The sequence below is a fragment of the Mustela lutreola genome, chromosome 3 (genome assembly GCF_030435805.1).
Source record: "Mustela lutreola isolate mMusLut2 chromosome 3, mMusLut2.pri, whole genome shotgun sequence".
NCBI lineage: Eukaryota > Metazoa > Chordata > Mammalia > Carnivora > Mustelidae > Mustela > Mustela lutreola.
Window position 1 is genome coordinate 8,822,031 of NC_081292.1, and position 26,513 is coordinate 8,848,543.

The 26,513-nt window shown below is 51.6% G+C and overlaps 1 protein-coding gene across 1 annotated transcript in view; it reads right to left on the reverse strand.

Annotated features, from left to right (window-relative positions):
- Nucleotides 1–26,513, reverse strand: part of TG (thyroglobulin) — a 235,908-nt gene that overhangs the window by 96,396 nt on the left and 112,999 nt on the right. Inside the window, exons 36-41 of the mRNA XM_059168674.1 lie at nt 17,695–17,829; nt 15,850–16,014; nt 11,530–11,749; nt 10,464–10,557; nt 7,918–8,077; nt 940–1,142 (exon numbers count right to left, since the gene is read on the reverse strand). Coding sequence (XP_059024657.1) covers nt 940–1,142; nt 7,918–8,077; nt 10,464–10,557; nt 11,530–11,749; nt 15,850–16,014; nt 17,695–17,829 — 977 coding nt within the window. The remainder of the gene's footprint in view (nt 1–939; nt 1,143–7,917; nt 8,078–10,463; nt 10,558–11,529; nt 11,750–15,849; nt 16,015–17,694; nt 17,830–26,513) is intronic.

Below are 26,513 nucleotides of genomic sequence, written 5' to 3' on the forward strand. Positions count from 1 at the left end.
GTGATAATAACCATCAGGTCTTGTGCTGTGATCAACAGGTAACTTCTTCCATAACAGTTATTGTCATTATCAAAATCACTGTATCATCATCATCATCACCATCATCACCGTCATCTCCATCACCACCATCACCATCCAGCAGGAGCTTCAGACCATCTAGCAGAGTCATGAAGGATGATTTCTATTCTTTGCCTTCTTTCAACAGTCAATGACTGTTGGCCAAATCTTGGGAGCACCATGCCTCATCCCGTGGTTGCTGACACAGCAGCAATGTGGACAAGCTCTGGGGTCCCTGCCACCCCTCCCCAACTTAGACAATGAGGTGGAAGCGTTCAGAGAGAGGAATGAATCACCCAATAGTGCTCCATGAAGAAATGCTGCCAGAACTGAACTGCAGCCAGGAGATGGGAGCATAGACTATTGAAGAAACCAGACAACATAAAGGAAGAGTTAGAGTTCAAACCCTGAGAAGGGCAGGGAAGCAACACCAGAAAACAGATGAGGGTTCTCTGTTTTACTTCTCTCCTGTTGTGGCAATAATGTCAGGTGTCGTTAGCATCATATTGGCTAAACTGTGCCATCATTAGCTTTTCCTCCACCAGAAAGCTCCTCATCCTACATTCCATCTCCTTGTGTTTGTCTACTGACGAGAGAGATCTTTGAGAGTTCACACCATTAAACCCTGGGAGCGATCTCCCAAAATGGAAACACTTCCCCATCTAGAATTTTCACCATTTGGGATGATGGACAGTAGTCAGAGGAGCCTCTTGGCATCCTCAAATTCCCTGACCATGGAAAGATGGCCATGAGCAAGAACACACTCAAAACAAAGGATAAAGGAAACCAAGCAATCGAAGCCAAGTGGTCTCAAGAAGTAAGTGAGGCTCCTTCACCTCACCAGTGTCCAAAACAAGTCTGAAGGTTGAACAGGTGACTCACCATCAGCACGACCCTTTGGAAGAGTCTGGAATCAGTGGTCCTGGTGGTTAGAAGGTGGATGCTGGCCACGTCGGCTCCGCCACGGTCTGCTGCCAGGGTCACGCGCCGAGGATCTCCACCAAACACTCCAATGTGTGTCTGCACCCAGGTCAGAGCTGCCCACTGGTCCAGAAGTCCCCAGTTGCCACTCACCTCACCAGAACCTGCAAAAGGAAAGCCTTTTACCATCTACGATCTCACAGTCTAGGGTTTACCCACCCCAGGGCTGTCTGGGGTACCTCTGGGGGGCCTGGACTTGTGTCTATGTAGGTTGGTGGGAACAGCATGGCTTCAGAACCAGACCCCTCCAGCCTTTTCTGGGTAGGAGAGCCTGCTGTTGTCATTCCACTTCTCTGGGCCACAGCTCTCCCACCAAAGGCGAGGGCACCTCCTGGGGGGCTGCTCACATCAGAGGCAGTCCACGCTCAGACCACAACCTGGCTTGGCATGGCAGTGGGGATGCCCCGTGTGTTGACCCACCATGGTGGCTCTCCACACCTCTTCCTCCCTGACCAGGACCAGGCATGGCTGAGGCTCTCCATCTAGCTCCCACTGCCTCTTCTCCCATGACCTTCAGTAGCCTTCAGCTGAGTTACTCTCTTCTTTTTTCATGGAATTCAGAAAATATTTATTGAAATCTCAGCACTATATTTTTAATGCAGTGATTCAGATGTACACGCACAATGTATATATAATATAGCAAAAATATGCTCTTGTCAGCATTTGGGACACTTATATGCCCATGGTCTCTGGCCATCCTCTGAATCCAGCGGCCCCTCCTTGTCCATCTACATGGCTAACCACTCGGAAATACCCGGCTTGTTCTGGTTCACACTAAGACTTGCCCACTTTGCCCTAGGACACCCCAGTGGCTCCCAGGTTTTCAATCACCACCCACATGGGGTTGGCTCAGGATTATCACGGGCATGGAGCACTCCCCCAGCACCAGCCCCTCATGTCTCCAGGAGGCTACCTTGCTTAAGACATTTCAAGAGCACTGAGTCCCAAAGGGAATCAATTCCAAGTCCCCTGAGCACAGAGCCTTTGCAGAATTTCTTATGTTCTCCTTCTAATGCAGCATCACCCACCCGATCTGCTCCTACACAGTCCCAGGGTCCTCCCTGACACCTGCTGCCCTGAATCCCCGGCTCGCCTCTTCCCCAGCGGCTCGGGCTTTCTCCCCACTGAGCCCCTCAGTGCTTCTCACTGGCCTCCTGTATCCACGTGTCTCTCCCTCTGATGAATCGTCCATGCCACATCCTGAGTGGCCTTTTGTTTATTTTTTAAGTTTTAAATTTTTTAAGAGAGGGCTGAGTGGCTCTTTTATCTATTTATTTTTTTAAAAAAATTTTAAGGATTTTATTTATTTGAGAAAGAGAGAGAGCACGAGAGTGAGAAACAGACTCCCTGCTGAGCTGGCTACCGCCTTCCTAGCTAGCCCATGGCCTCCACTGAAACCAGGGGCACAGAGCAAGTCCTTCGTCAATGCCCAGTGAATGAACGACCGTAGTTACGATTAACAGGGCTCAGTATCCAGTGCAGAACTGTCAACAAGACTCCGTATTCCCAAACACAAGAATAGGAAAATCTTGTGTCCCAATTCCTCACGCGGGCGCTCACCAAGCTGACGAGAACGCCCACTCGGAGGCCACAACAGTACAAATTACTCTTCCAGCTGGTCTGAGAGTCTTCTCAGAATTTCTTCAAATGCATTTTGTATTCTGGGTTTCGTGAAGACATTACCACAGTCCTCACTGTGGACACTTCTGGACTGCGCATCTCTTCTGTTAGGATGAGCGCGTGGCTTCTGAGGTCGTGGGCAGGGCAGGAAAGCTGGGCGCCCTCTGGGTGGGACCCAGTCCTGCACGTCCAGGAAGTGACATCCGCAGCCTGCATTTCCGGGGACAATATAGGAGGTTTGGGGACGGCTATCCCTGCCTCAGACTTCCCATAGATCAGCTTCCCAAGTACAGTGCTGACGTTGTGGGGTCTACGGACCCCCAAGAAGTCAGAGGGGAGGGTCCTCCAAGGGCTGCTCTTCCAACAAGTCTGGATAGGGCTTGGCCTGGTGCCGGGTGTTGAATGTGGTTCCATGGAGAGCAAGACAGGTTCGGTGCTGGCCCTCGGGACACACAGCCTGAGCCATGCACACAGGGGCAGCGAGCTAACCGCTCTCAGGCAGTCTGCTCCAACCCCTTCCTTCACTGAGGCTGACCCTTGAGACTAAACCTGACTCTTGAGAGGAAATGTTTGCTTCGGCATAAGAAGCAAATGTAACAGAAAGTCAGGACTTAGATCCTAATACACACTCGGAACTCTCTGTCCCAACACTCAAACCAATTCAACACTTTTTGGAAAATCTATGATGTGCAAGGCATTGTGTTATTTTCATTAAAAAAAAAAAAAACGTGCTCCATTTATGGAACTTTCCGTGCTCAAAAGCTCTGCTAACTCCCCTGTCTGTGCCCAGAGTCAAGTCTAAATGTCTTCCCGGCTTTTGTGATCCTCTGCGAGTGGCCTCGGCCCATCCAAGCAGCTTGGGTTGCCTTCATTTTCCAACACTGGCCCTTGCCCAGCCAACACGGCCACGTTCACTTGGCCATCCTGCTGTGGCCGAGCCCCTGAGGCCTCCTCGGTGTCCTGCTGGCTCTATCTTGCCACACACGTGAGCTGTGCCGTGCCCCTGGGGGAGGACGCCGGAGTGGGGCTCCCTGCCAGCTGCACGTAGAGTCCAGTAGGGAGACAGAGGTGAGCGGGCATCCATCCCTGTCCACCTGCCCAGGCTGCCCTGCTCGGCACTCCTACCTGCACTGGCCAGAACCACCCCAGCCAGACCAGCTGCTCCCCCGTTCCCTAACTGGTTCTCGCTCACGTGATGTCGCCAGCTCTCCCTTTAATGCTCCTTGGGGCCATTCTGAGTTCACAGTGGGCCCTCCCCCAGTGTCACTGATGGTCGTGGAGAAGCAGGTGAGGTGGCCGAGCACCCAGGTTATGGAACCAGACCAGCTGGGAGCAGCCCCGACCCCACCACCTACCAGCACTGCGGGGCCTTGGACACACTGCCTAGTGTGACTTGATTTCCCCTATCAGGACAATGGAAGTAATAACCCTACTTAGGTCTTCGGGTTGTTAGGATGATTGAATTGGTTAACAATTGTAAAGGAAACAGAACAGTGCCCAGCATAAAGCACTGTAGAAATTGTCTAGTTTTTCTTGAATAAAATGAAACAGATTTAGGTCCCAGCAGATTCTCCCAGATACTCTTTGCAGAGTGTGCCTTGGCTTCTGCAGCAGAAATTGCACCTACGTGGGAGAGCCGCTGAAACAGGACTCTGTGCCCGCTCTTCTGGCTGGAGGGGAGCAGACCCTCTCGGGAGGCCCTGGGGATGATGAGGGAAGGGGCAACACTACCATGCCTGGCCTTCTGACTCCCCAGCCAAAGCACCCCTCCTCTGCCCCACAGCCTACTCGGGCCTGCAGGCTGACCCTCCTCCCCCCACGCCTCTGAGCCTGACCGCCCCCCACTCCACCTGCCCCTGCTCCCCTCCCTGCCGTGCTTTGCCAGAGTGGGGATTGTCACTGAGCCCTGTGCCCCCCAGGGTCTGTCCCCGGGCCGGATCCAGGCTGGGGAAATGGCCTCCCCCGCCCACCACCAACCCCTTCTCGTCCTTTCCAACAGCTCAGTTTACCAGGAACCAGGGCCCCCTTAAAGTATTGTTGGGTTTGGCCTCCCTCTTCTCACAGAGAACACGAGCTTGTCTTGTCAGCCACAGGCCTGGCATGAGCTTCTTTCTGTTTCTGTCCTCCCCCCGGCACTTTGAAAACTGCCTCCAGAGTTTGGAGCTCTTGGAGGACCCCGTTCATGCGGGCGACGATAGCGGGTGTCACCCACGCTCATCACCGAACGCGGGCAGAGACCGCTGGGCAGGACTCTCCGTCCACGCCAGGGGCTATCGCAACCGCTGTGGTCCAGGGGCAACTCGTACCAGCTGCTGGCTCCATGTGGGGCCGGGGCATGACCACAACCAGCCCTGCCTGGCAGGAGCCCCGTCTGGGTCCATAGAGAGGAAAGGGAGCTTAACCCTTGTGAGCCCCCTGCTGGGTGCCAGGCAGGGTGCCAGCTGTCGGCCTTCCACACTTATATCTTAGCATCATCTGAGAGATGGGCAGCATAGGGGTGGATGCAGAGGGAAGGAACTGCCCAGAGCCCCTCGGGTCCACAGCTTGGCTGAACTGCCCTCAGAGCCCATGCTGCGTGGATGCCAAGCCTGTGTTCCCTGCAGGACCCTGGGCTCTGGCTGGCACTCAGAGTAGCCCCTCTCTCTCCAGACCCATGTTCGGAACATCGGTGTCCAAGTATTTTCAATGGAAAAGGGGAAAGAGGGACGGGGCAGTACGGGAAGTCTTAGGGAGTGAAACTCTTCTGCGTGACCCATAATGGCGGACACGTGACATTTATCGAAACCACAGAGAGGATGACACAAAGAGCAAGCCCTACTGGAAACTCTGGACCTCAGTCAATGCTAACCTACCAGTGTTGCCTCCTCGATCCTAACAGAGGTGCCCCATCAACACCCAGTGTCAGACAGTAGGGGAAACTGAGGCAGGGGGAGGCATCTATGGAACTCTCTGTACTTCCTGCTCAGTTATTCTGTAAACTTAAAACCACTCTACATGGTAAAATCTATTAACTATTGTTTTAATTGATAAAGGGGATGGTGGGCTCTTGTCACAAATTTACTGGGGGAGTTTGCAGACTCACACGCCCACTGTCTTCCTCTTCCAGAGCATCCTCCAGGATCACAGGCAGTCGGAAGGCCGTGTTTGCATCCTAACGTTTCAGTGTCTCAGTTTTTCTACAGATGCATCGCTCCCCCTCCTAGTGGAGCTGTAGGGAGGCTCAGCTAAGGCAGGCAAAGGTCCAGGAATGCGGGGGAAGCTAGGAAGTCTAATAAATAAAGCGAAGATAACCTGTCTGTGGCTCAATGGGCATAAAAGACACATCCTGCTCTCTACACAGAAGAACAGAGAATCCAAAGGCCCTTTCTAAACCTCCGAGGGAGCAAGCCACAAGATGTTTCTCCTTGCTCTTTGACCAATAGGATTTAACACCCCAAGTGCACTCCCAACTGGCGCATGGAGTTCCTTGACCTCCCAGAGCCTCGTTGAGTCACCTGCCACATGGCCACTCGGTACTGGCCCCACAGAGCTGCCATGAGAGTGAAAGAAGGCGATCCAGGAGAGACGTCTGGTAGAGGCAGGCACTGCTGAGTGTAACATTCCTCCCCTCTCGCTGACCGTTCTGCTTTAAGCACAATGAACAGGAAGCGCTCCAGGTCAGGAATGAGAAGGGCATTCCAGAAGGTATTCTAGAAACTTCCTTTGCCTCCCCTGACACTGACTCCACCAGCAGCAGGAATGAGTTTCCCTTCCTAGAAGCACACAAATTCTCAATAAGATTACATGCCCCTCAGGCATGGGGAACATGGGAATTCGCTCCCCTCTGTCCAGAAAGGCTCGAAGACAAGGCATCAGCCACATTGTGGAACGTTCCACCTGACCACGTCCAAGACCACGTTCAAGATGTCTGAATTTCACCTGCCTCTTCAGGGATGGGAGCTACGGACTTCTCAAATCATCATCAGTCCCACGTTCACAAAAAGGAAAGGAAACCCAGGCAGAGTTTTTGTTGCTCTGGCAGCTGACCCTGGTCCTTCTGAAGGAAAATCTTCTGAAATGTGTGCACCATCCGCATTTCCCTCATTGGCATCTGGTTGTATTTTGCCTGAAGTTGGTACCCGCTTCATGGTTGTCCTGCAGGCCTAGAATCTTCTTCCTGGCACTCAAGGGCTCATGCTACGTGTGCACCCAGCCCTCATTCCCCAGCACTCTGGAATTTCTACCCACTCACCCACACTCTAGATGAGTCCATTATTCTCACCATGCCACCTTCCACCTGTCCATCCTGACTTAGCACGTAAGGTGTTTGGGTCTTAAATGAGATCCTTCGAGAAGAGAGATGAAGTTCAGTGCCTATCTGGAGGTTCCCACTGTAGCATCTAAAGCCCTTTCTCATGTACAGCCTCCCTACGGCCTCACGGAACTGTGGATGTTGGGTAAGATTGTCCCCATTTTACAGAGGAGAAAGCTGAGACTCAGAAATGAAGGGTTTTAGCCCAGGTCCCACAGATATTGAATGGCAGAGGTGGCCTTTGGTTCTCCAGATTCCCAGACCTGCAGGTCTACCCCCAGCCGTGGCTGTCTGACAAGTGTCCCACCACTGGGAGGGGCTGGACATGAAGGAAAAGACGGACAGGGGGAGCTGTCCGGGCCCCGATTCTGCCCCGGGTGCTGGTGAGGAGGGTGCATGGAAGCAAGGAGACAAACAGTTCTGCGACTGGATGGGGACAAGCTGATGTTCGCAAGCGAGGCTGGCATTAAAGAGGAAACGGGAAACATCACGGAGGCAGCCCTTACGTGGAGTCAAATGGTGCCCCTGTGGGCCCAGCACTATAATCCATACTACGGTTCCCTAAGGGCCAGTCAGCCCTGGTGGTGAAAGCTGGCTCTGATCTTTCCTGACTGTTGATGCTAGCAAGTGTCTAACCTTCTGGGGCCTCAAAACACACACGCACACACACACACACACACATATACACTCCACCACCACCACCACCACAAGATACAACACATAATGTAGTCAGAACAGCTCCGGCACATAGTAAGATCAACCAATGGCAACAATTACTCTCCGGTATGGGTGTCAGCATCGCTGGAAGGTCTCATGGGCATGTGGGACAGTCTACTGAGTGCTCAGCTCAGCTAGAGGAGGGCCAAGGGGCCCTGAAGGGATGGGGCTTTGGGAAGAAGGGGTTGACCACACGTAGAGTGGCCCTCAGCTCAGGGGGTCGGCAATCCCCAACCATGCCAGTGACTTACCGGAACTCAGGAAGCCGAAGACACCCACTCGGTAGCCAGCCGTGACAACGATGAGGTTGCCGATAGCAGCCAGGAAGGAGCCGTCGAGGGCCAGCTGCTCTTCAGTCCCCCTCCCCTCCACGGTGTTGTGGAAGAAGACCAGCACGGAGGCATTGGGGGCCTGTGGGGAGTGGAGAGATGTGAGGCTACAGGTTGACCCATTCTCACCCACCAGAGCTCAGTGAGGGCACCTTTCCCAAGAAGGTGCCAGATTCCGAGCCTACCCACAACTCTTCCTGTCAACTCCGCCACGTGGGTACACTTAGTCCTATGTTACAGGTTGAACTGTGTCCCCCTCAAGTTCACAGCTGAATTCCTGACTCTACGAAATCAGAGTGTGACTGAATTTGGGAGAGCATCCTATACGAGGTGCTAAGCTAGTGGACCCTAACCCAGTATGACTATATCCTCAGAAGAAGGGGGAATTTGGATGGAGACACACACAGAAGGGATACCATGTAGACACAGAGGGAGGACGAGACAACCATCCCTGGGCCACAAAGAGCGGCCTCAGAAGGAACCAGTCCCGCCTACCCCTGGATCTTAGACCTCCAGCCTTCAGAATGTTGAAAAAATAATCTTTCTGTTGTTTTGCCACCCGGTCTGTGGAACCCTATCAGAGCAGCCCTAGCACGCTAGTAAGCCTGATGTCACAGAGAAGGAAGCTGAGGGTCATGAAGTAAATACTTCGCTCACATTGCAAAGTGAGCAGAAGGGTCAGCCCCTGCAGACCAGGAGCCCATCACCTGGAGCTAGACAGTCTTGCCACATCCCAGGTCCACCCCGTAGGCAGATACTCTAAGGACTACAAGCACTTCCATTCTACAGGTGTGAATACCGAGGCTCGCAGTTGTGAAATGACTTTTAAAAGCACGTACAGAAAGGAAGGGGCCAACCCAGAATTCCAGGCTCAGCCCCCCTCCCAGCACACTCTCCTGGGCCCTCCCATCTGTGACACCACGCCCCTTAGGGACAGGTTTCAGGCAGGGTGACCAGACTGAAAGGACTTACCACGGAGGACCCAGACAGTCTTCCAGAATAAAGTCGGGGCCAGGCCTGGGGTGCTGGAAGACTGCATAGCTCCAGGCAGTGGGCTGCAGGCCTGCCGTCACTTGCAGGTGGAGTGACCCTCATCCCTTTACATGTGGTCTCTGTCCCACTCAGTTATCTCCAATGTCCCCATCAGCCACCTAGTGACTCATCAGTCTCCATACAGTGTTTTTACGTAATTCCTGCAAGAACTGTATGAGCCAGAGGCTCCTTCTCTCCCCCTTTCAGAACTAGTACCCGGAGCACACGGAACACAATTAGCTTCTCTACACCAGTGAGGCAGGGGTCAGCGGCACCTTAGCTGGGGGCCACACCTCAATCTGGCATCGCAGGTATGGGGAGACCAGAGCTGGGCAGAGGGGACCCACTGTCTCCCTTGCTCTGGGTTCTCTGCTCATTGTAGCACCATCTACGAGAACCTTCACCTGTGGGGGCCTCATGACAAAGCTCACTCAGACCAGCTTGCAAAGGGAGGCGGCCTCTCGTGGCTAGTGGGCCAGGGGACCACGAAGCTGGGGCACGGTCTGGGGCATCATCGTATCTATCCGCACTGGGGTGGCGTCCCCAGAAACTGATGTTTTCTAAAACTCATCCGTTATTGCTTTCATGCCCCCGGACCCTTCCCCGCAAACAGGAAACTCAAACATGGAGCTTCAGGCTCGTGGCCACTACTTAGGCCGGTCCAGGCTCTAAATCGGGGCATCACCCTGTCCGGGTCACAGCTCCAAACCTCACCCTCTGGAACTGCCCCCCAAACAGAAGTCCAAGCGGAAGCACCCCCAGGGGTCACTCCTAGGGTCTCTCAAGGACAGCGGTTGATTTGTCTCCTCACCCGCAGACGAGCCCCAGTCAGGCTCCATCCTCCCCAACTGTGGGTCTCTCCCCTCTCAGAGACGCTGCATCGCTGACCCTCATCCACTTGTCTGGCTCACACCTCCCGCCCCTCACCCCGGTCAGGTGGCGCCCCTGACCACCACCCGACACCTCCCGTCACTGTGTCCCTTCCTCTATTTCTCCTCAGAGTCTCATCCACACCATGGTTGTTCAATAATCATTTGCGTATTGGTTTCTGCCCTGCCCACCACCGTGTAACTCCTGAGGGCAGCCACTCTGTTTGTCACTTCTCTGTCTTACCCCCCTGACCCAGAGCGGTGCCCCCTGACACAGGCCCTCATGAAGATTTCTTGGAGAACTGAACCAGGACAATCGTGCCCCATTTGCCATGGGGGTGGCCTGAGGATGGGGGAGGGTCAGGTGAGGCCCTGTGGTTCCAGAAGGACCCTCTACTTCCTCTGCTTCCTCCTGACCACACAGGCTTTCAGAAAGCCAAGAACCGGCGAGGACAGCGCAGGGAGCACAGAGCCTGGAGGGGGTGAATGATCCCGGCAGCTCTGGGGACAGGGGGGAGTCTAACAGGGCAGTTTTCAGGGTAGACAGTCAAGGGTTTCCGAACTCACCACGTTCTGAGGGACAAACATGTTAAGATACAGGCAGTCTTCGCTGACTCTGGCAGCCGCGGGCGCTTGGGTTCCTGGCTGCCAGCAGCTGGCCCTGGGGAGGCAGATTGCATGACTTCCAGGTGAACAACCAAAGATACACGCCTCGTCTTCCCCTCTCGCCTGCCACCCCCAGCCCTTACAAAGGCCCAATGGCCATGGCCGACCAGCTCTGCAGGATTAGGCGGCTTCGGGAAATGGGGAAAGGGGGTGGCAAGCACAGGGAAGAAACGGCAGGATGCCCACCTCTCCCTCCACCGAGGCCCATGGAGGACACCTCCAGGGACAAGCTGCCAGCTCAGAGAAAGGATGCCCGAGATAGGGACAAGGAACGTGGGTATTGCTCGGGACTTAGGCCCTTCCTTGCTGCACGTGTGCAGACCTGTCACTGGATGTGGGGTCTGAGCTGTTTTCTGCATCAGGACGGGGCCCGAGTGTTCCAGGCTGAGCGTCCCCAAGCATGAGAGCTGAGACCGCATCCGGGACATGGCCACCGGCAGCCCGATGGGACCCGCCCAAGAGGTGATTTCCCGTGTCCCCCAGCCTCATTTGCAATGGACCCTGAGAAGGCAAGCTCTCCACCTACTCTCCAGCCAAAGCTTCCCCCGTCATGTGGGTCCACCCTGACATGGGGAAGCACTCTGATTAGTGCACGCTTATTCCTTTTGTGTCTCCATGGTGGAGACTTACTACCATGGCTTTCCACACTTTTCCGCCACCGCCCAAGTTCAAGCCCTCAATGCCTTCATGCTGAGGAGGGCAGAGCCTCAGCAGCCTGGGTCCCTGCACCACTGCAGAGAGCAGAACACGCCACCCCCACCCCCATCACCAAATGCACTTTGCAGGAACAAGAGAATGGTATTTGGAGGGTTTATCTTTAAGAGCCCTTAATGCCCCTTGATTAGTATGCTGACCGTTCCCATACACCCCTCAAGCACGGCTGTGCCCCCAAGTCTCAGTCTGATGCATTCAAACAGGAAGGGAGTTCCCTGGGCATTCACCGAGCTGCATTCCACGAGGTCCTCACCGTGACTGGGTGGCATCCCAGGACCCTGTCCAGTTCAAGGGCTCTGGGGCCTGGAAGCGGCTCTCTGCCAGGGGCGGGGCGGCATACGGAACTCCCAGGAACTGGTCCACTTGCTTCCATGAGCTGCCCACCTGGATGGCCCGTGACCTGCCCAGCAGCTGGCCGTGGGGGGCGATGGTCACAGAAGGTGCCAGTGTCTCAAAACCCAGCAGAGGGGAGTCTGTGGGGCGAGAGATAGCGGGGGAAGAGATGACCATGGGTGCTTTATTCAAACAAAAACACTGCTTATCACACTTAAAAAAATGTCGGTAGTTCATTCAACCCCAGAAGCCAGAGTCTAGCCAGGTTAGTTTTCAATGTGAAAAAAAAAAAAAAAAAAAACTTAATAGCAAATACAGCTGATGTTTACCAGGCACTGAACATGTGTAGAGCATGGCAAGGGTCCCTTCTCTACATGTGTTGCCTCGCTGATTCTTCCCACCCAGAGGCCAGGCTGAGCCTAAACCCAGGCCCTTAACCCCTAACTCAGCATGTGGAGGCCAGAAGTGGGTGGACATTTAGAAGTATTGGGATTTTTTTTTTTTTTTTTTTTTTTTTTTTTTTTTTTTTTTTTTTTTTTTATTTTATTTTTTTTTTTTTATTTTTTATTTTTTATTTTTTATAAACATATATTTTTTATATACATATATTTTTATCCCCAGGTATTGGGATTTTTAAAAGAACAGAGAGACACAGGAAGTGCGAGGCTCAGCCAATCCCCCAAAGCGGTCTGGAGTCAGGCGCCACCCTCAAACATATCAGTGACCGGGTACAAACCACACATACTAACAGGGATACATAAAGAATACGATATCTTCAGTCATTTGAGGTCAAATGTTGCCACCAAATAAGTTTGCAGTAAACTCACCAAAAAAAAATTTTTTTTCTACCTTTGAGGAGGTTGGGAATTCAGAATTGCAGAGGAGGAACCCTGGGCCCTTATTTGCATTTCGCTGATAAGAAAACAGAGGTAGGGGCCAGGGGTGGGGAGCTGCCAGGATTCCAAGGTGTAGGATTCAAAGGGTTTCTGGACCCCGACAGCGACCAGGCTAGACCAGGGCTGTTCACACGGGTCAAGGGCCAGCTCAGGGCCCCTTTCCAGGGCCCTGCCCCAGCCCCCTGCCCGCAACGCCCCCCTCCCCACCTCCAGGCCCCCAGATTCCATCCAGCCTGCCAGGGGAAAGCTAGTGCCACCTGCCAGCCTGCACTCGCAGCTCCGCCCCCCAAGCCTTCCCCCAGCCTTGTAATGCTAATCACGGCCCTCCTAGCAGCCTCTCTCTGCCGCTGGTTCTTATCTCCTCTTGCACAGTTTCTCCCTTCAGTGATTGAGTCAATCAACTTTTGTTGGGACCCTGACTCCGTGCCAAATACCGTTTTCAGGGACTTGGAACAGGCCGGCCTCTGACTCCCCAGGGGGCTCAGGGCCTGGCCCAAAGGGAGGACTGAATGCTGGGGCAGAGATGCTCTCTCTCTCTCTTCCAGGCTCCTCGCCGCCCCCTCTGCCTGTTTGTGTGAGAGAGAGAGTGGGAGAGAAGGGGGAATTGCTTATTCTTTCCCACAAGTGTGTTTGGTTTGCTGGGCTCTGCTACTGGCCATGAACTTCCCCGCTTGTCTGCAGCTCCGTTGACACCCTCCTCCATCTGTGAGGACAAGGGAGGGGTAGGGGAGAGGAGGCAGACAGACAGGCAGACGTCTACCCATTCCTCAAGCTGCGTGCCAGGCGGTGGCTCAGCTGGAGGGGATTTCATCCCAGGGCACATGTGATAACTTCCAGGGACCGTCTGGTCATCACCAGGGTCTGTGAGAGATGCTCGGTTCTGACATCTAGTGAGTTAAGGCCCAGGATGCTGCTAAGCACCCTGCAGTAAATAGGGCGGCCCCCACAGCACAGAACCATCTGGCCTGGGCTCTCAGCGAGGTGAAGCCTGAGAACCCCTGGGGCGGTGTGTGACTCCCTGTGTGACTCCCGGGCCACCGAGGAGCATGGTGGGGAGGAACTGAAGAGTGCAGAGTCCCACTAGGAAGCAGACCTGTGTTTCAGGTCATACGCACCAGCTATTACAGGGAAACTTCCTAGTTCTTCTGATGCTCACTTTCCCCCTGTGGAGCCGGAATGACACCAGGATGTTGGGGATAAGCGCAGGGAGCCTGTGGTGCTCTGAGCCCAGTGCCTGCCAGGGGCAGGGGCTCCATGCAGGAGTGAGGGAAGGGACTGGAGGGAGGAACAGTAGAGAGGAAAGAGAGAAAGAGAAAGAGAGAAAGAAAGAATGAACGAGCAAGGAAGGAAGGAGAGAGAGAGAGAGAGCGAAGATTGGAAACAGAGATGAAATTCTCTCTGTTGCAAAAACCCTGAGGGCTAGTGTAAACCCAGCATGGAAAGAAAGAGTTGCACATTCTAATCTACGCTCAGTCACAAGTCACGACTGGTCTCAGCCCACAGCTCCTTCTCACAAGTTTTCCGGCTTCACTGTCAATCACAGGACCTCAGGCCAATAGTCAGGCCTGCGGCTGCCAACACAGCAAAACCTTCAGACTCTGTCCCCCTGCTCCACAGGAAAACAGCCACATTTCATGAACGTGGCACCCTCTGAAGGAGGGAGCAAAGACACAAAATACAAAAGCTAAAGAACTTCGAGGGAGTGCAAGCCTGCTTTCCCACGGACAGTGGCATTCAGCCCTCCCTCCAGAGGCTGCCTGGTGAATCCCAGACTGAATGAGATCCAACATGGGAAAAATGTTAGATGTGCAGCTCTCTCTTCTGAACTGTTTTCCAGAAACTGATGGATTCATTCTAGAACAGCCCTATATTGAGGCCACAGGACTCTTAAGTGAAGAAAAGTATCCAGAGCTATATGTGGGCACAAAGTGCAGACAATGTCTGTGTATATACACACAGGCTCTCCTCTTCAGCTCGAGATGAGCTTTTAACCTTGAACTTGAGTTACACAGAATTAACAGAGAAACAGTCTAATCTGTTTTATGGAACCTAAACCCCAAAGCGAGGCCTCTCCCCACAGCAGGATTTCCATGCAGATTAGCTACGCTGTGAGTGAAATACACTAGCGGAAGCTAACTCGACGGAACGCTGTGAGTGTCTAGGTAGACGAGATCTGAGACTGTAGGCCCGTGACCACAGCATACAGGAACCCAAGCACCCCCAGGCCTGGGAAGCACTCTCATGGTCCAAAGGCTGAGGTGGAGGAGAGGCCAGAAGAGGATACCACTGGATCGAGACAGGCCTGGGGACCGCCAGGGCTCTAAGGCTGGATGAGATCAAATCCAGCTGCTGCCTGGTTTTGTAAATAAAGTTTTATTGGAACACAACCACACCCACTGATCTTCGTATTTTCTGTGGCTGCTTTCTTGCTTAAGTGGCAGAGTTGAGTGGTTATAACAGATGCCTTGAGCCTAAAATATTTATCTGGCCCTTTTCAGAGAAAGTTAGCCAACCTCTGCTCTAGAAGATCAGATGGCAGAAATAGGCAAAGTTTTAAAAAGTCATTAACTTCATCCCATGAGCATGTTTAATGGGGGGTGGGATTTGCCCCAGACTCCAGCTCCCATGTCTCCCATTACACAGGTCTTACCTACCGCACTTAGTGATGGATTTCTAGGATTTCTTAGAGTTCTATGTTTTCTCCCCTTGCTGGCTTCTTCCCTGTATCCCTAGCACCTAACACAACATCTGACATGTAACACCCTACTGAATGCTTTCAAATGAAACTGAGCCACAAGCAGCAGCCCTCTCCAGACCCTGATAGGGTTGTTAGATGATGTGGTTTTGTGTGAGCAGATTGTATCTAGAGATAGGAGACCTGGCTCCAAGCGCCCATTCTTGTCATCGCTAGATGGGCAAAATCAGAGAAGTAGCTTCTCCGGGCCAGTCCCTTGATCTCTAAGATGGGGATAAACCCCTTATTGTGCCACCTCATGGGATTGGTGTGAGGACCAATTGAGATAAGGCATGTGACAGAATGTTCTAAACTATAAAATGGTGACCAAAAATAGTCTATTTATTTATTTTACTAAGAATTCAAAGGCCAAATGGCTTCCATAACTCCAGTAAATGAATAAAGGTGGCCAGAGAAGCTCTAGCTTAGAAGCAGGGTTTTCACCTTCCTTCAGTTCCTTCCAAATGAATGCCACCTGGTCCAAGATAACTTCGGCCAATTTTTTCTAGAGAACCTCAAAAGCCATTGCCCACAAGTTACCATGCTCTTGGACAGTCCCTTCCAGCTATTACACCCAGGAAGAGCTGCAAAGGCACAGGCTGGGACTCACTCAGCTTCCGGTAGATGTGGGTGGCCTCCTCACGGAGCAGAAGTCGGCAGTTCTGGGCCTGCAGGCTGTGTGTGCAGATCTGGGCGTCAGGATAGAATACACACCTCACAGCACCAGGTCGGGTCTGCAGAGTGGTGACGAGGCAGGCTGGGTGACGGGAACATTCTACAGAATAAGAGGAGAGTGAGGTTTGGGCTTCAGAGATGACATCTCAGCCATGCATCAATCCCATCATGCATCGTCTATTCATCCATCAGTCCATCCACCCATCTAGTCGTGCATCCGCCAATCTATCATCATGTATCTGTGCATCCATCCACCCAATTATGTCCTCCCCTCTATCCACCATGCATCCATCCATCCGTGTTTCCAACCATCTACTTAACCAACCATCCATCCATCCATGATCCACCCATACATCCATGCACCCATGTATCCACCCGTGCATCCATCCATCCATGTCTCCATCCACCTAGTTAACCATCCATCCATCCATCCATCTGTTTATCCATCCATATATCCATGCACCCATCTATCCAGCCATGCATCCATCTATCCAACAATGTGTCCATCTTTCCATCCACGCATTCATCTATCCATGCATGCACCCATCCATCCATGCAATCACTTATTTATTCACTGGAGTACCTTCTATACATTCCTGGCACTGTACCGGGGACTAGGACTATAATTGTCATTGGGGGAAACCTAACTCTCCCATGAATCTATTTTCCACACAAAAATCAGGTTTTTGATGGTTTACTTAATTCACAAATATGCTCTTACCATTCCTTTGTTTGAAGCAACTCGATGGCTCCTCATTAGCCTTAGATTAAGTCATACCAGACAAGGCTCTCCATGCTCCAGCCCTTGCCTTCTTCTTCAGTTTCATCTCCCTTTCCAGTTCCCCTCATACCCACTATTTCCCACCAGGGATTATGTCCTTTCCCATGTGTACCAGATCCTGCACTAGATAATTTATTCATGGCATTCAGGATTTTCAGACCTAGGAACTGCTGTGAAGCTGATGTTGACTCATTCACTTAGGCAAGCTGTGAACTGTGTAAAAGACTTATTCATAGCTCTTTCTGTGTTTTTGAAGCATCCAAAGTTGTGCAGTGCATAACCTGTACATCCATATATGACCTTTCTGTTAGATGTGCATATTGCTGTGTAACTTTGTAGGTGAGGTGATTCATGGAATCAAAGAATTAGAAGAGTATGAATGTTATCCAATCTCAGGCTCTTGTTGAAATTAAAATCTTTGTAGAACATCTATATCAAGTTATTATTTAACTTTTGTTTAAATACTAGTGACCGGAAAACCCCTAAAAGAAGTATACATTTGTGAACAGCTTTGTAATAAACAAAGCTTCTTTATATTGCCCTGAGAAAGACTCTTGAAATTTGAGTTTTACCCTTAGGTCTTAGCTTTGCCTCAAGAGCCTGGCCAGGACAACTATACTTCTTCCTTGCCATGATGGCCCACCTATAATCAGAGGACAGTTGTCACCACTTCTGCTCATCTCCTCTGTCTCAGACTAGCCCCCTAGATCCTTCCTGACAACTGTCTTCTGACTTGGCTCAACGCTGCTCCCTTTCTGGCCGGCTTTTCCCCTTGGAAACCTTGACTGTGGGCTGCCCCTGCAGGGGGATGAGCAGACGGCAGAGGAAGGCCCACCCGGGGTCTTGTCCCCAGGTTCATCCCTTCCTTCCCTGGGACTCCAGGTCATCTTGGAGTCTCCCATGGGTTTCTGAGATCAGGGCATGAGCAGCCCTCTGTGAGACTCCATCGCAATCAGCCACCTGCCTGAGGGTGAGCAAGCCGTGGGACACTCCTCTTACCCAACAAACAGACGTCTCTGGCATCAGAGAAGTTGCTGGTGGTGGCAACGCTGATGTGGGCAACATCAAAGGTCCTGATGGATGGGTCAAGAACTGCTGCGGAGGGGGCCAGGGAATGCCATGAGCCCAGAGTGACTAGGAGAGAGAGCAGGGGACGTCAGTCACACATGGCTTTTGGCAGCCCCAGGCCATCCTTCTTGTGGCCATTCCTTGATCCATACTCCCATTCTACAGTGATTTTTTTTTTAAGATTTTATTTATTTATTTGACAGAGATAAATCACAAGTAGACAGAGAGGCAGGCAGAGAGAGAGAGAGGGAAGCAGGCTCCCTGCTGAGCAGAGAGCCCGATGCGGGCCTCGATCCCAGGACCCTGAGATCATGACCTGAGCTGAAGGCAGCGGCTTAACCCACTGAGCCACCCAGGCGCCCTACAGTGATTTATTAAGAGTATTTTATGAGCCACGATCTGTGATCAAGCCTATGAATACAAAGGTTAAAAAAAAAAAAAAAGAAAAGCATAGCTGCTTCTCTGCAGCAGCTCACAGCAGAACAAGAGAGAAGGAAACACGGTAAGGCCAGCGTGGTAACGCAGTGTTCCGAGGCAGTCATCAGAATGAAGCTAAGTGACGGTGATGATTGCAGATGTATCTGTGTTGTCGTGTGGTGCTGCATGTGGGGCTTCCCAGACACCGTGTCATCAAATTGTCCCCCAGCCTTCAGAGGGAGAAAAGATCATTGTCCCCCATAAAGGATGCTGTGGTGTACTGTCCGGGCCACCTTTCAGGATCCAGCCTCTCATGTCCCCAGTGTTGGGAAGTTGCTGTCTAGAGGCTCCCAGTGGAGTCCCCTCGAGGAACTGCCCGTGGTCCAGGCAAGCTGCCTCCCCTCCCAGGGTCAGCCTGTGTCCACACACTAGTCCACGTGGGCATGCAAAGTCCCAGCCCCTGCCTCAAGATGGGACAACCCTGCAGGGCCAGCCCAGCTCCAGAGCTCAGCATGGAATCTGCTGCAGGGCTGTGGTGTCCTGGAAGCTGTACCCCCCCCTCCCCCCGACCCCCTGCTTGTTCCTGCCCCCTTACTTCCTTACAGGTGCCGCTCCCACGAGCCCCAGCCCTGCGCCTGAGATTTCCTGCATGCAAATCTCCATCACTGAGTTTGTTTCCTGGAAAACAGCTGCTAAGACAGCCTCTTTAAAAACAAACAAAATGGGGGCGCCTGGGTAGCTCAGTGGGTTGAAGCCTCTGCCTTCGGCTTGGGTCATGATCTTGGGGTCCTGGGATCGAGCCGCGCATCGGGCTCTCTGCTCGGCGGCGAGACTGTTTCTTCCTCTCTCCCTCTCTGCCTGTCTCTCTGCCTACTTGTGCTTTCTGTCTGTCAAATAAATAATTAAAAATCTTAAAAACAAACAAACAAAATGAAGCTTGTCCCAGAGAGTGCCGTTGTTGGGGGTGTGGAACAGGAATGAAACTGGGTCTTTGCATGCACAGAGCCCATGCCCTCCTGGCTCCATGGGGCTGCCTCCCATGATCTGTCTACCTGTCCACTAACAGGGAGGGATGTCCAGGTGCAGCTGCCAGACAGATGTCTTGGCGCAGGTACAGAGTCCTGGCAGGGCACCAGTGTCCCTGTGAGGACAGAAGGGGCCCTGAACAGGGACATTGAGCTTCCACTCCGAGGGGAGACTGAGGCTCTACGTGGATGGGTTGCTTTCTTCTGGCCACAAAGAGCATGAAAGTTGGCAAAATGCTGCCTCCTGGCCTCAAATCTCCTGATTCTAGCACTCTCAAGATCCCTTCAGTGGGCACGTCATTGAGAGTTCATGGAGAAAAATCCAGGTGTTTCTTTACTTTTCCTATTTTTGATTTCTTTTTTTCAGGAGGCCACAACATTTGTAATAAATATTTGTGAGCATTTCCTTTGTGCTAACAGAACAGCACAGCAAACTGTTTAAGTGTAGATGTAGCACTTTACAGTTTACAAAGTGCTTCGCTTATCAGCTAAGTGCTTTAAGGGTGTTACTCCACGGCCTCAGGGTTCCCGGGGACAAACCTGTCAGGAGAGCATATCCCCAGGGAGGGAGCTCCGAGCTCCTCAGGAGTGGTGGGGTCTGGGCGGTAAGCCTTCTTTACAAACGAGGGGTCAGAAGCTAGGGGAGTTTCACGTGGCTTTCTAAGAACACAGAGCTGACTGTGACTGAACCAGAGATAGAACCAGACCGTTTGGCTCCAAGTTGGTGTTGCCTCTGTCATCTACAAGCTTCCTAAATAGCTGAGCACCCTTTCTGGAAAATTCTCTCCAGGTAGGAAAAGATCTTTATCTTGGACAGTACCATGCTCTTAGCTATATGGGGAAGGCTGTCATTTGTATCTCAAACCTGCCTTTGACGCCCAGAGCACTAAAATTAGAAAGGTAAATAAAGTAGCAAAAGAAACTAGAACCACGCCTTTTTCTTCTTAAGAAGAAGGAGGTGGGGGGGGGGGGGGAGGAAGGAAGGAGTGAATGAATGCAGGCCCCCCGCTGGGTAGCTCAGTCAGTTAAGTATCTGCCTTTGGCTCAGATCATGATACCAAGGTCCTGGGATGCATCCCTATGTCCGGACTCCCTGCTCAGTGGGGAGCCTGTGTCTCCTTCTCCAGTCTCCTGTGCTTTTCCCTCTTTCTGACTGTCTCTCTGTGCCATAAATAAATGAACTCTTAAACAAACAAACAAACAAATAAGATCTTTCAAAAATTTAAAAAAAAAAATGTAAAAAAAAAAAAAAGAAAGAAACAAGAAAGAAAAAAAGGGTTTAATCCAAGGAAGGTGCCAAATAACGTCTGCCAGCCAGAGTAGGAGAACCCCCATACTTGTCCTGGACCTCTGTCCTCAGAATCCAGAGCCTCGTCTTTCCAACCTTGCACCCTGGCTCCCCTCCCGCAGACGCTGGGCCTTTATTATCTCAGTGCCCTCCTCGCGTTACTATTCTCATGGTCAGTTCAAGCGACATTTCTGCAGCATGACCAAACTGCGCTGCATATTTTTAGATGGTGGGGACACTGCAATTTCACAGAAGACACATGGCGGGGTTTTAGGACCAAAGTTGCCAATTATGGTCTTAAAATGGAAGCCTTGGCTGCACTCCGTGCTTAGCTTGATGTCTGGGGGGAAGCGCTATAATTGAAGGGTGCATTTTGTCTCCAAAGTGAGAGTTAGCTCGTCTGTCGCCATCCCAGGGCCTGGAGCCAAGTCTCTGTCAAACACTCTCTCCCTGTCCCCTTCCCCCAGCTGGCAGCAACCCTGGGACGAGCCATGGCTGTTTGTGCAGAATCCAACATCTGGGGTTTATGCCTCTCATGCAAATTCCAAGAACCCGTTCTTGGTGCATGTAAAACTCCGGTGAAGCCTGAGAGCTGGGCAGCTTGGGAACATTTCGTGGGAGTTTACGATTTGCCAAGAAACGGGCAATACCATTGCATTTAACATTGACGGGATCCAGGAACACTGGCTTAGCTGATAAAAGGAGTGCCTGGGTATGAGCCCAGTTCCTTCTGCTTCAGAAACCACGCTTTACTACAAGGCCAGCCCATCTCTGTCAATGACCGCTGGGGGAGCTGCTTTCAGCATGCCCAGAGGGTGTCCTCTGGGCCATATTCTTCTGTGTTCATTTTGTTTCTTTCGTTTAAAATATAGTCTATAGATTGCAATGCCAGCGTCACTTACTTTACAAAAATCTTCTCCCATTGCATTTAAAATGCCATGTTCATCATATACTAAGTACTTATATATAAATGAATTTTGTCAAACTTGTGTTTTTCTTTTTTTTTTTAAAGGTTTTATTTATTATTTATTTGAGAGAGAGAGAGGGAGAGAGAGAGCGAGCAGGAGCAGGGGAAGGACAGAGGGAGAAGCAGGCTCCCCAGGAGCAGGGAGCCCGACATGGGGTTCAATCCAAGGACCCCAGGGATCATGACCTGAGCTGAAGGCAAACACTTAATCAACTAAGCCACCCAGGTGTCCCAACCTTGTGTTTTTCATTCATGTCTGTATGAATTCTGGCTTGACTCACACTGCTTAAACTAGTCACTGTGGAATACGTTTTACAAACAAATGGTAAAAGTCTTCCCATGTTATTTCTCTTTATAAAATATTCCTTGGCTATTTTTGGTTATTTATTTTACCAGCTGAAATTCAAATTCATCTTATCAAGTTTCATAAAAGCTCCTTTGGGATATTAATTAGAATGTCCTTAAATTCCAATTTGAGAAAAAGATTTTAGATTTTATTATGTCTCGTGTTTGTTGTCATGAAGAATGGAATGGAATTTTTTTCCTATTATATTTTTAAGAGTTATTGTTGGCGGGAAGGAAAGCTATGTATTTGCGTGCGTTCATTTTCTAACAGGATCCCGACTGACTCAGTGTGACTCGCAGACATGGCGGAAAGACGGGCTCCTCTCCGTGTGGCTACTTTGGAAATGGGGCCCGATCTAGGTGGCAGACGTCAATGACCTGCCTCGGGGGCTCTGGCCAGACGGTTGTCTGTTGTAACCAGTTTAGTTCTGGATTTGCCCTTTTACTCAACAACTTCTACATTAGCCTGGGCTCTATACCGGAGAGAAAAAAAATGGTGGGGGGGGGGCTGGAAAAATGAGCTAATTCGCTAAAAAGTTGAGGATCCTTCCTACTTCCCATGAGTAATGCTCAACCTCTGGTGATTATCAGAGTCACTCAAAGAATTTGGTACAAATTCCAGACCCCAGGCACTGTCCCCACGTTGACAAGCCAAGGCCTCTGGGCTCCTTATTCCCATTTTAGGCGACTCTGACATACAACCAAAGGGAGAACAGTTGCCTGAAAGTCTCTGAAATATTCCCTTGGTTCTGTTATTTCAGTTTGGTCATAAGTGACGGAGAAATAGCTTGAGCTCATGAAAAGAGACCATTCTGTGTTCACACCTCACTCAGCTTGATGCTGTGTGTCCTTGGGCAAGTTCCTTAACTACTCTGAGAAACCCGAGTCTTTAAAGAATCACGTCTTTGTGTCAAACATGGCCCTTGCTCTCCATCTCTAATACACACAATGGCTCCCAGTGAACGACACGTGCCCCCTGACATCATGGCATAAATGAGCTCTTCAGGCCCTTTACTCTGAACCCTTTTGAGTCAGGCCTCAGGAAACTTGTCCTGGTCCCTCTAAAATGATTGTGAACCTGGTAAGAACAGATGCCTCCCAGGGTCCCTAAGACTCCACCACCCAGCAGAGCCAAGCACATGCCCTCGAGCTGTGCTAGGCCCTGCAGCCCACCTGCGAACCTCCCCAGGAGCCACTCCCAGGTAGAGGAGAAAGCAGGGGTCAGGGGCCTGGCCCTGAAGTTGCCGAGACCAGAGGACGAGTGAGCACATCACAGAGCTCTGAGGCATGGCTGGCTCCGAGCATAGGCCATGAGTCCTAGGCGGTGCCGCCGCCGGCTCCTTGCCTTTATCCCAGCTCCCCAGCCCATAGCTCGGTGACTGAGAGCAACCCACCCCCTCCTTCTCTCTGAGCCTCCGTTTCCTCATCAGCAAAATGGGGCTAACACAAGATCCTCCTCCCGGTGTGGTTGTGATCCGGGACCCGGCAGGCACGAGGCCACGGAGCCACTCCCACAGCCTGTGGGTCGAGCTGTGGCTTCTCGCTGCGTCTTGGTCCCTCTCTTCCCAGAACTACGGAGGGCTGAGCCTGACGCAAGAACCGGGGCAGCCGCTCCCTAAGTGGTACACGAGCCAGCGATGTCCTGACAGCGATGTCTGCCAGATCCTGGCTTCCCCTCAGTCCCGGTCACCTTGCTGCCGCCCACATGCCTTTCATCCTCGGCCCTGTGGCCCCCTTGCCCCCTTGGTCCGGTCATAGGCACAGTGAAACCGGGCCCTGTGCCTGCCTGACCAGTCGCTGGGCCTCAGTTTCCACAGCACACCTGCTGCTGAATATAGCAATAAAGTTTTATGAGCTCAACCCAAAATGAAACCCTTACCACCCTTGATCCTACTTTTCATTCCCACACTGTGTTCTTTCTTGTCAGCATGTGCCTCCCCTCCCCGCCAGTGTCCTACCGAGAAATCCTACCCTCCTGTGGCCTCACCTTGTTCTGTCCCTTGTGCCGGCCTGGCCACTTCAAGAACCATCAGTTTCCCTTCCGGATTCTGGCCTTGCCAATTCCATTCTTGTCTACTGACACTCCGGTACCTGAGACCCACACGGGCCCCCCTCCAGCCAGTCTCACCCCCTCAGGCCACAGGCACGCTGGGGTCCCCTCACAATCAGAATGTAGTCCTCACCGCCCACCGTCCTTGGGGAAACAGGCAAATGGTGGGGGGAGCAGGAGGGCAGGAAAGGTCCACGGAGCATCCGGCTGCACCACACCCCCCACTTTCCGGGTGGACCCGAGTCCTCCCCACTCTCACCCAGACCACGTCAGATAGGGACATGGAGCCGCAGGGAAGGTCACAGAGGCATTCCTCACAGTCCCACGGGAGCAGTCAGGGCTGTGCTGATTCTCCTCTGCCTCAGGATAGCCTGGGACCGCCTTGGTGAGGTGGTGTCGGACAGATCAGATCCTCCTCAGCAGCAAATGCTCTCTCCCAGCCTTGACCCACACCTGGCACTGTGGTGGGCAAGAGTCTGGGCAGCTCTTCCATACTATGAAGACGACCTGAGTCTGGATGGCTCACCACCATGTCCTAAGGCCTTGAAGGTGAATTACCCTGTTGGTCCATTAGCAGAGAGGGCACGGTGGCCCCTAAGGGAATGTCATGCAACCTCTGTCCTCCTTGATGGCACAGACCAGCCCCACATGTCACCAGCTAGTGGGAGGGACATTAAGCATTTGGAAATTCGGGATGATCTGAGTCCATCTTACAATACTTCACTGAGACGAGGGACATCATCCCTATTCTATAGAAGAGAAAAGTGAGTCCCAGAGAAGGCCAGTGACATGCCCAAGGCCACACAGCTCAGAGGCAGCAAATCGACATTTGACCCCAGCTCAGCTGTATGGCCCTGGAGTCCACTGCTGATCACAGAGCTGCGGAGAGCATGGGATGGCAGCCAGGATGGGGGCGGAGGGTGCAGAGAACCAGGAGGCAGGGTGGTGGTGGGTGGGCCCCTCCGTGACTCTGGGGCGGCGTGGACTGCGACCTGGGCATCGTCCAGCCTCTGGGAATATCGAGGTACTTCAGCTCCTTTCCAGAAAACATTGTATTTCCTTTTAATGTAGACTAAGTAAAACCAAAATCACTAGACTAGGTATTTTCAAATACATGGACCAATCATGTTTCATCCGTTTTCTTTTTTCTTTCTTCCTCCTGTTCCTTCCTTCGTGTCTCCTTCCTGCCCTCCTGTCTTTCTCTCCAGATATCAATTAAAGGAGGAAATGATGATTTTGATTTCAAGACTTAGAGACGTTTCAACCATTAAAAATAGCTTTAACCCCAGCCTGACCCCAAGTCCAACACACACGCCCATCCACCCACACACACACACACCGACACACACACACACACACAAAAACCAGCAGATCTATGCCACCACAGAAGGGACAGGGTATCTGGGCGTAACTTCCCGCTCTGGCCCTCCCTTTTCTCACTTGAAAACCGGGGAAGTGCTTTGTGGTATTGCTAAAGCACATCAAAGTGCAGAAACGTCAAACCAGTGGCAATGCCTTTCCAACATTCAAAGAATCACAGACCCTTTTTTTTTTTTTTTTATGAAAAGATCTTATAATTTTCTTAAGAATCACCAAGAATAAAGCTTATAATGGGCACAATCTCTAAAGCATCCCAGAGGCCACAGGGTTCTTCCAATTTCTCTTGCAAACAGAACCAAAAGGTATTCCTTTCAGCTCCTCTGCATTGATCCAAGGGCTCGGTGCAGAATACAGAGAGAGCACGAGGAACACTGGAGGCGGCCTCCATGCCCAGGCTGGCTGGCTGGCTGGGGCAAAACACCCATGCTGGAAGCCTTTCGAGCACCTGCTCAAAGAGTGTTTCAGGCACTAGCAAGCTGCCTCGACCTTGAATGTAAGAAGACTGTAACAGACGCCCTGATCCTGCTTCCACAGCTTCGCGGTCACAAGTACCCACTGGTGGGAAGATCCCGTGTGCTGTCGTTATGGGACAGGACTAACAGTCAGACATCCTGATTTCTCATCAGACATGGTCTTTGAAATGAGAACTATGTCATACTGTGCTGTTCTGCCCTTGTTAACACCCACAAAAAAACCCCAGATGTTCTTTTGATAATAGATTGTAATCTGAAAGATGAAAATGGGACCAGACTGCCTGTTGGTCTAGCGTTTCTTCAGAAAAAATGTTGGTCTAGAAAAAAATGCCTTACATTTACAGCAGACCCTACCAGGCCTCTTTTGGTACTTATAACCTTAAAAAAAGTACCTAGAGACATATTTACTTCTGTTCAGCCTCCAAATACCCATTTCTAAGCTCTCCAACTAAGCACGCCTTATTCCCTTTGCATCTTCAGAGCTTAGTAGACAGATGACAGTGTGTCCTGTGGGTTGAAATGTGTCCCCTCATGATATGTACTTTGAGCTCCTAACCCCCAGGTGTTCAGAATTTGACCTTATTCGGGGATAGGATCTTTGCAGAGGTAATCAAGTTCAAGTGAGATCATTAGAATGGTCCCTGGTCCAAAACGACTGGTCTCCTTAAACAGAGGAGGACATCTGGACAGAGCGGCACATACATGGAAGACAATGTGAGGACACAGGGAGAAGACGGCCATCTACAAGCCAGGGAGATGGTTCTGGAATAGAAGCATCCCTTATAGGCCTCCAAAGAGGCCACCT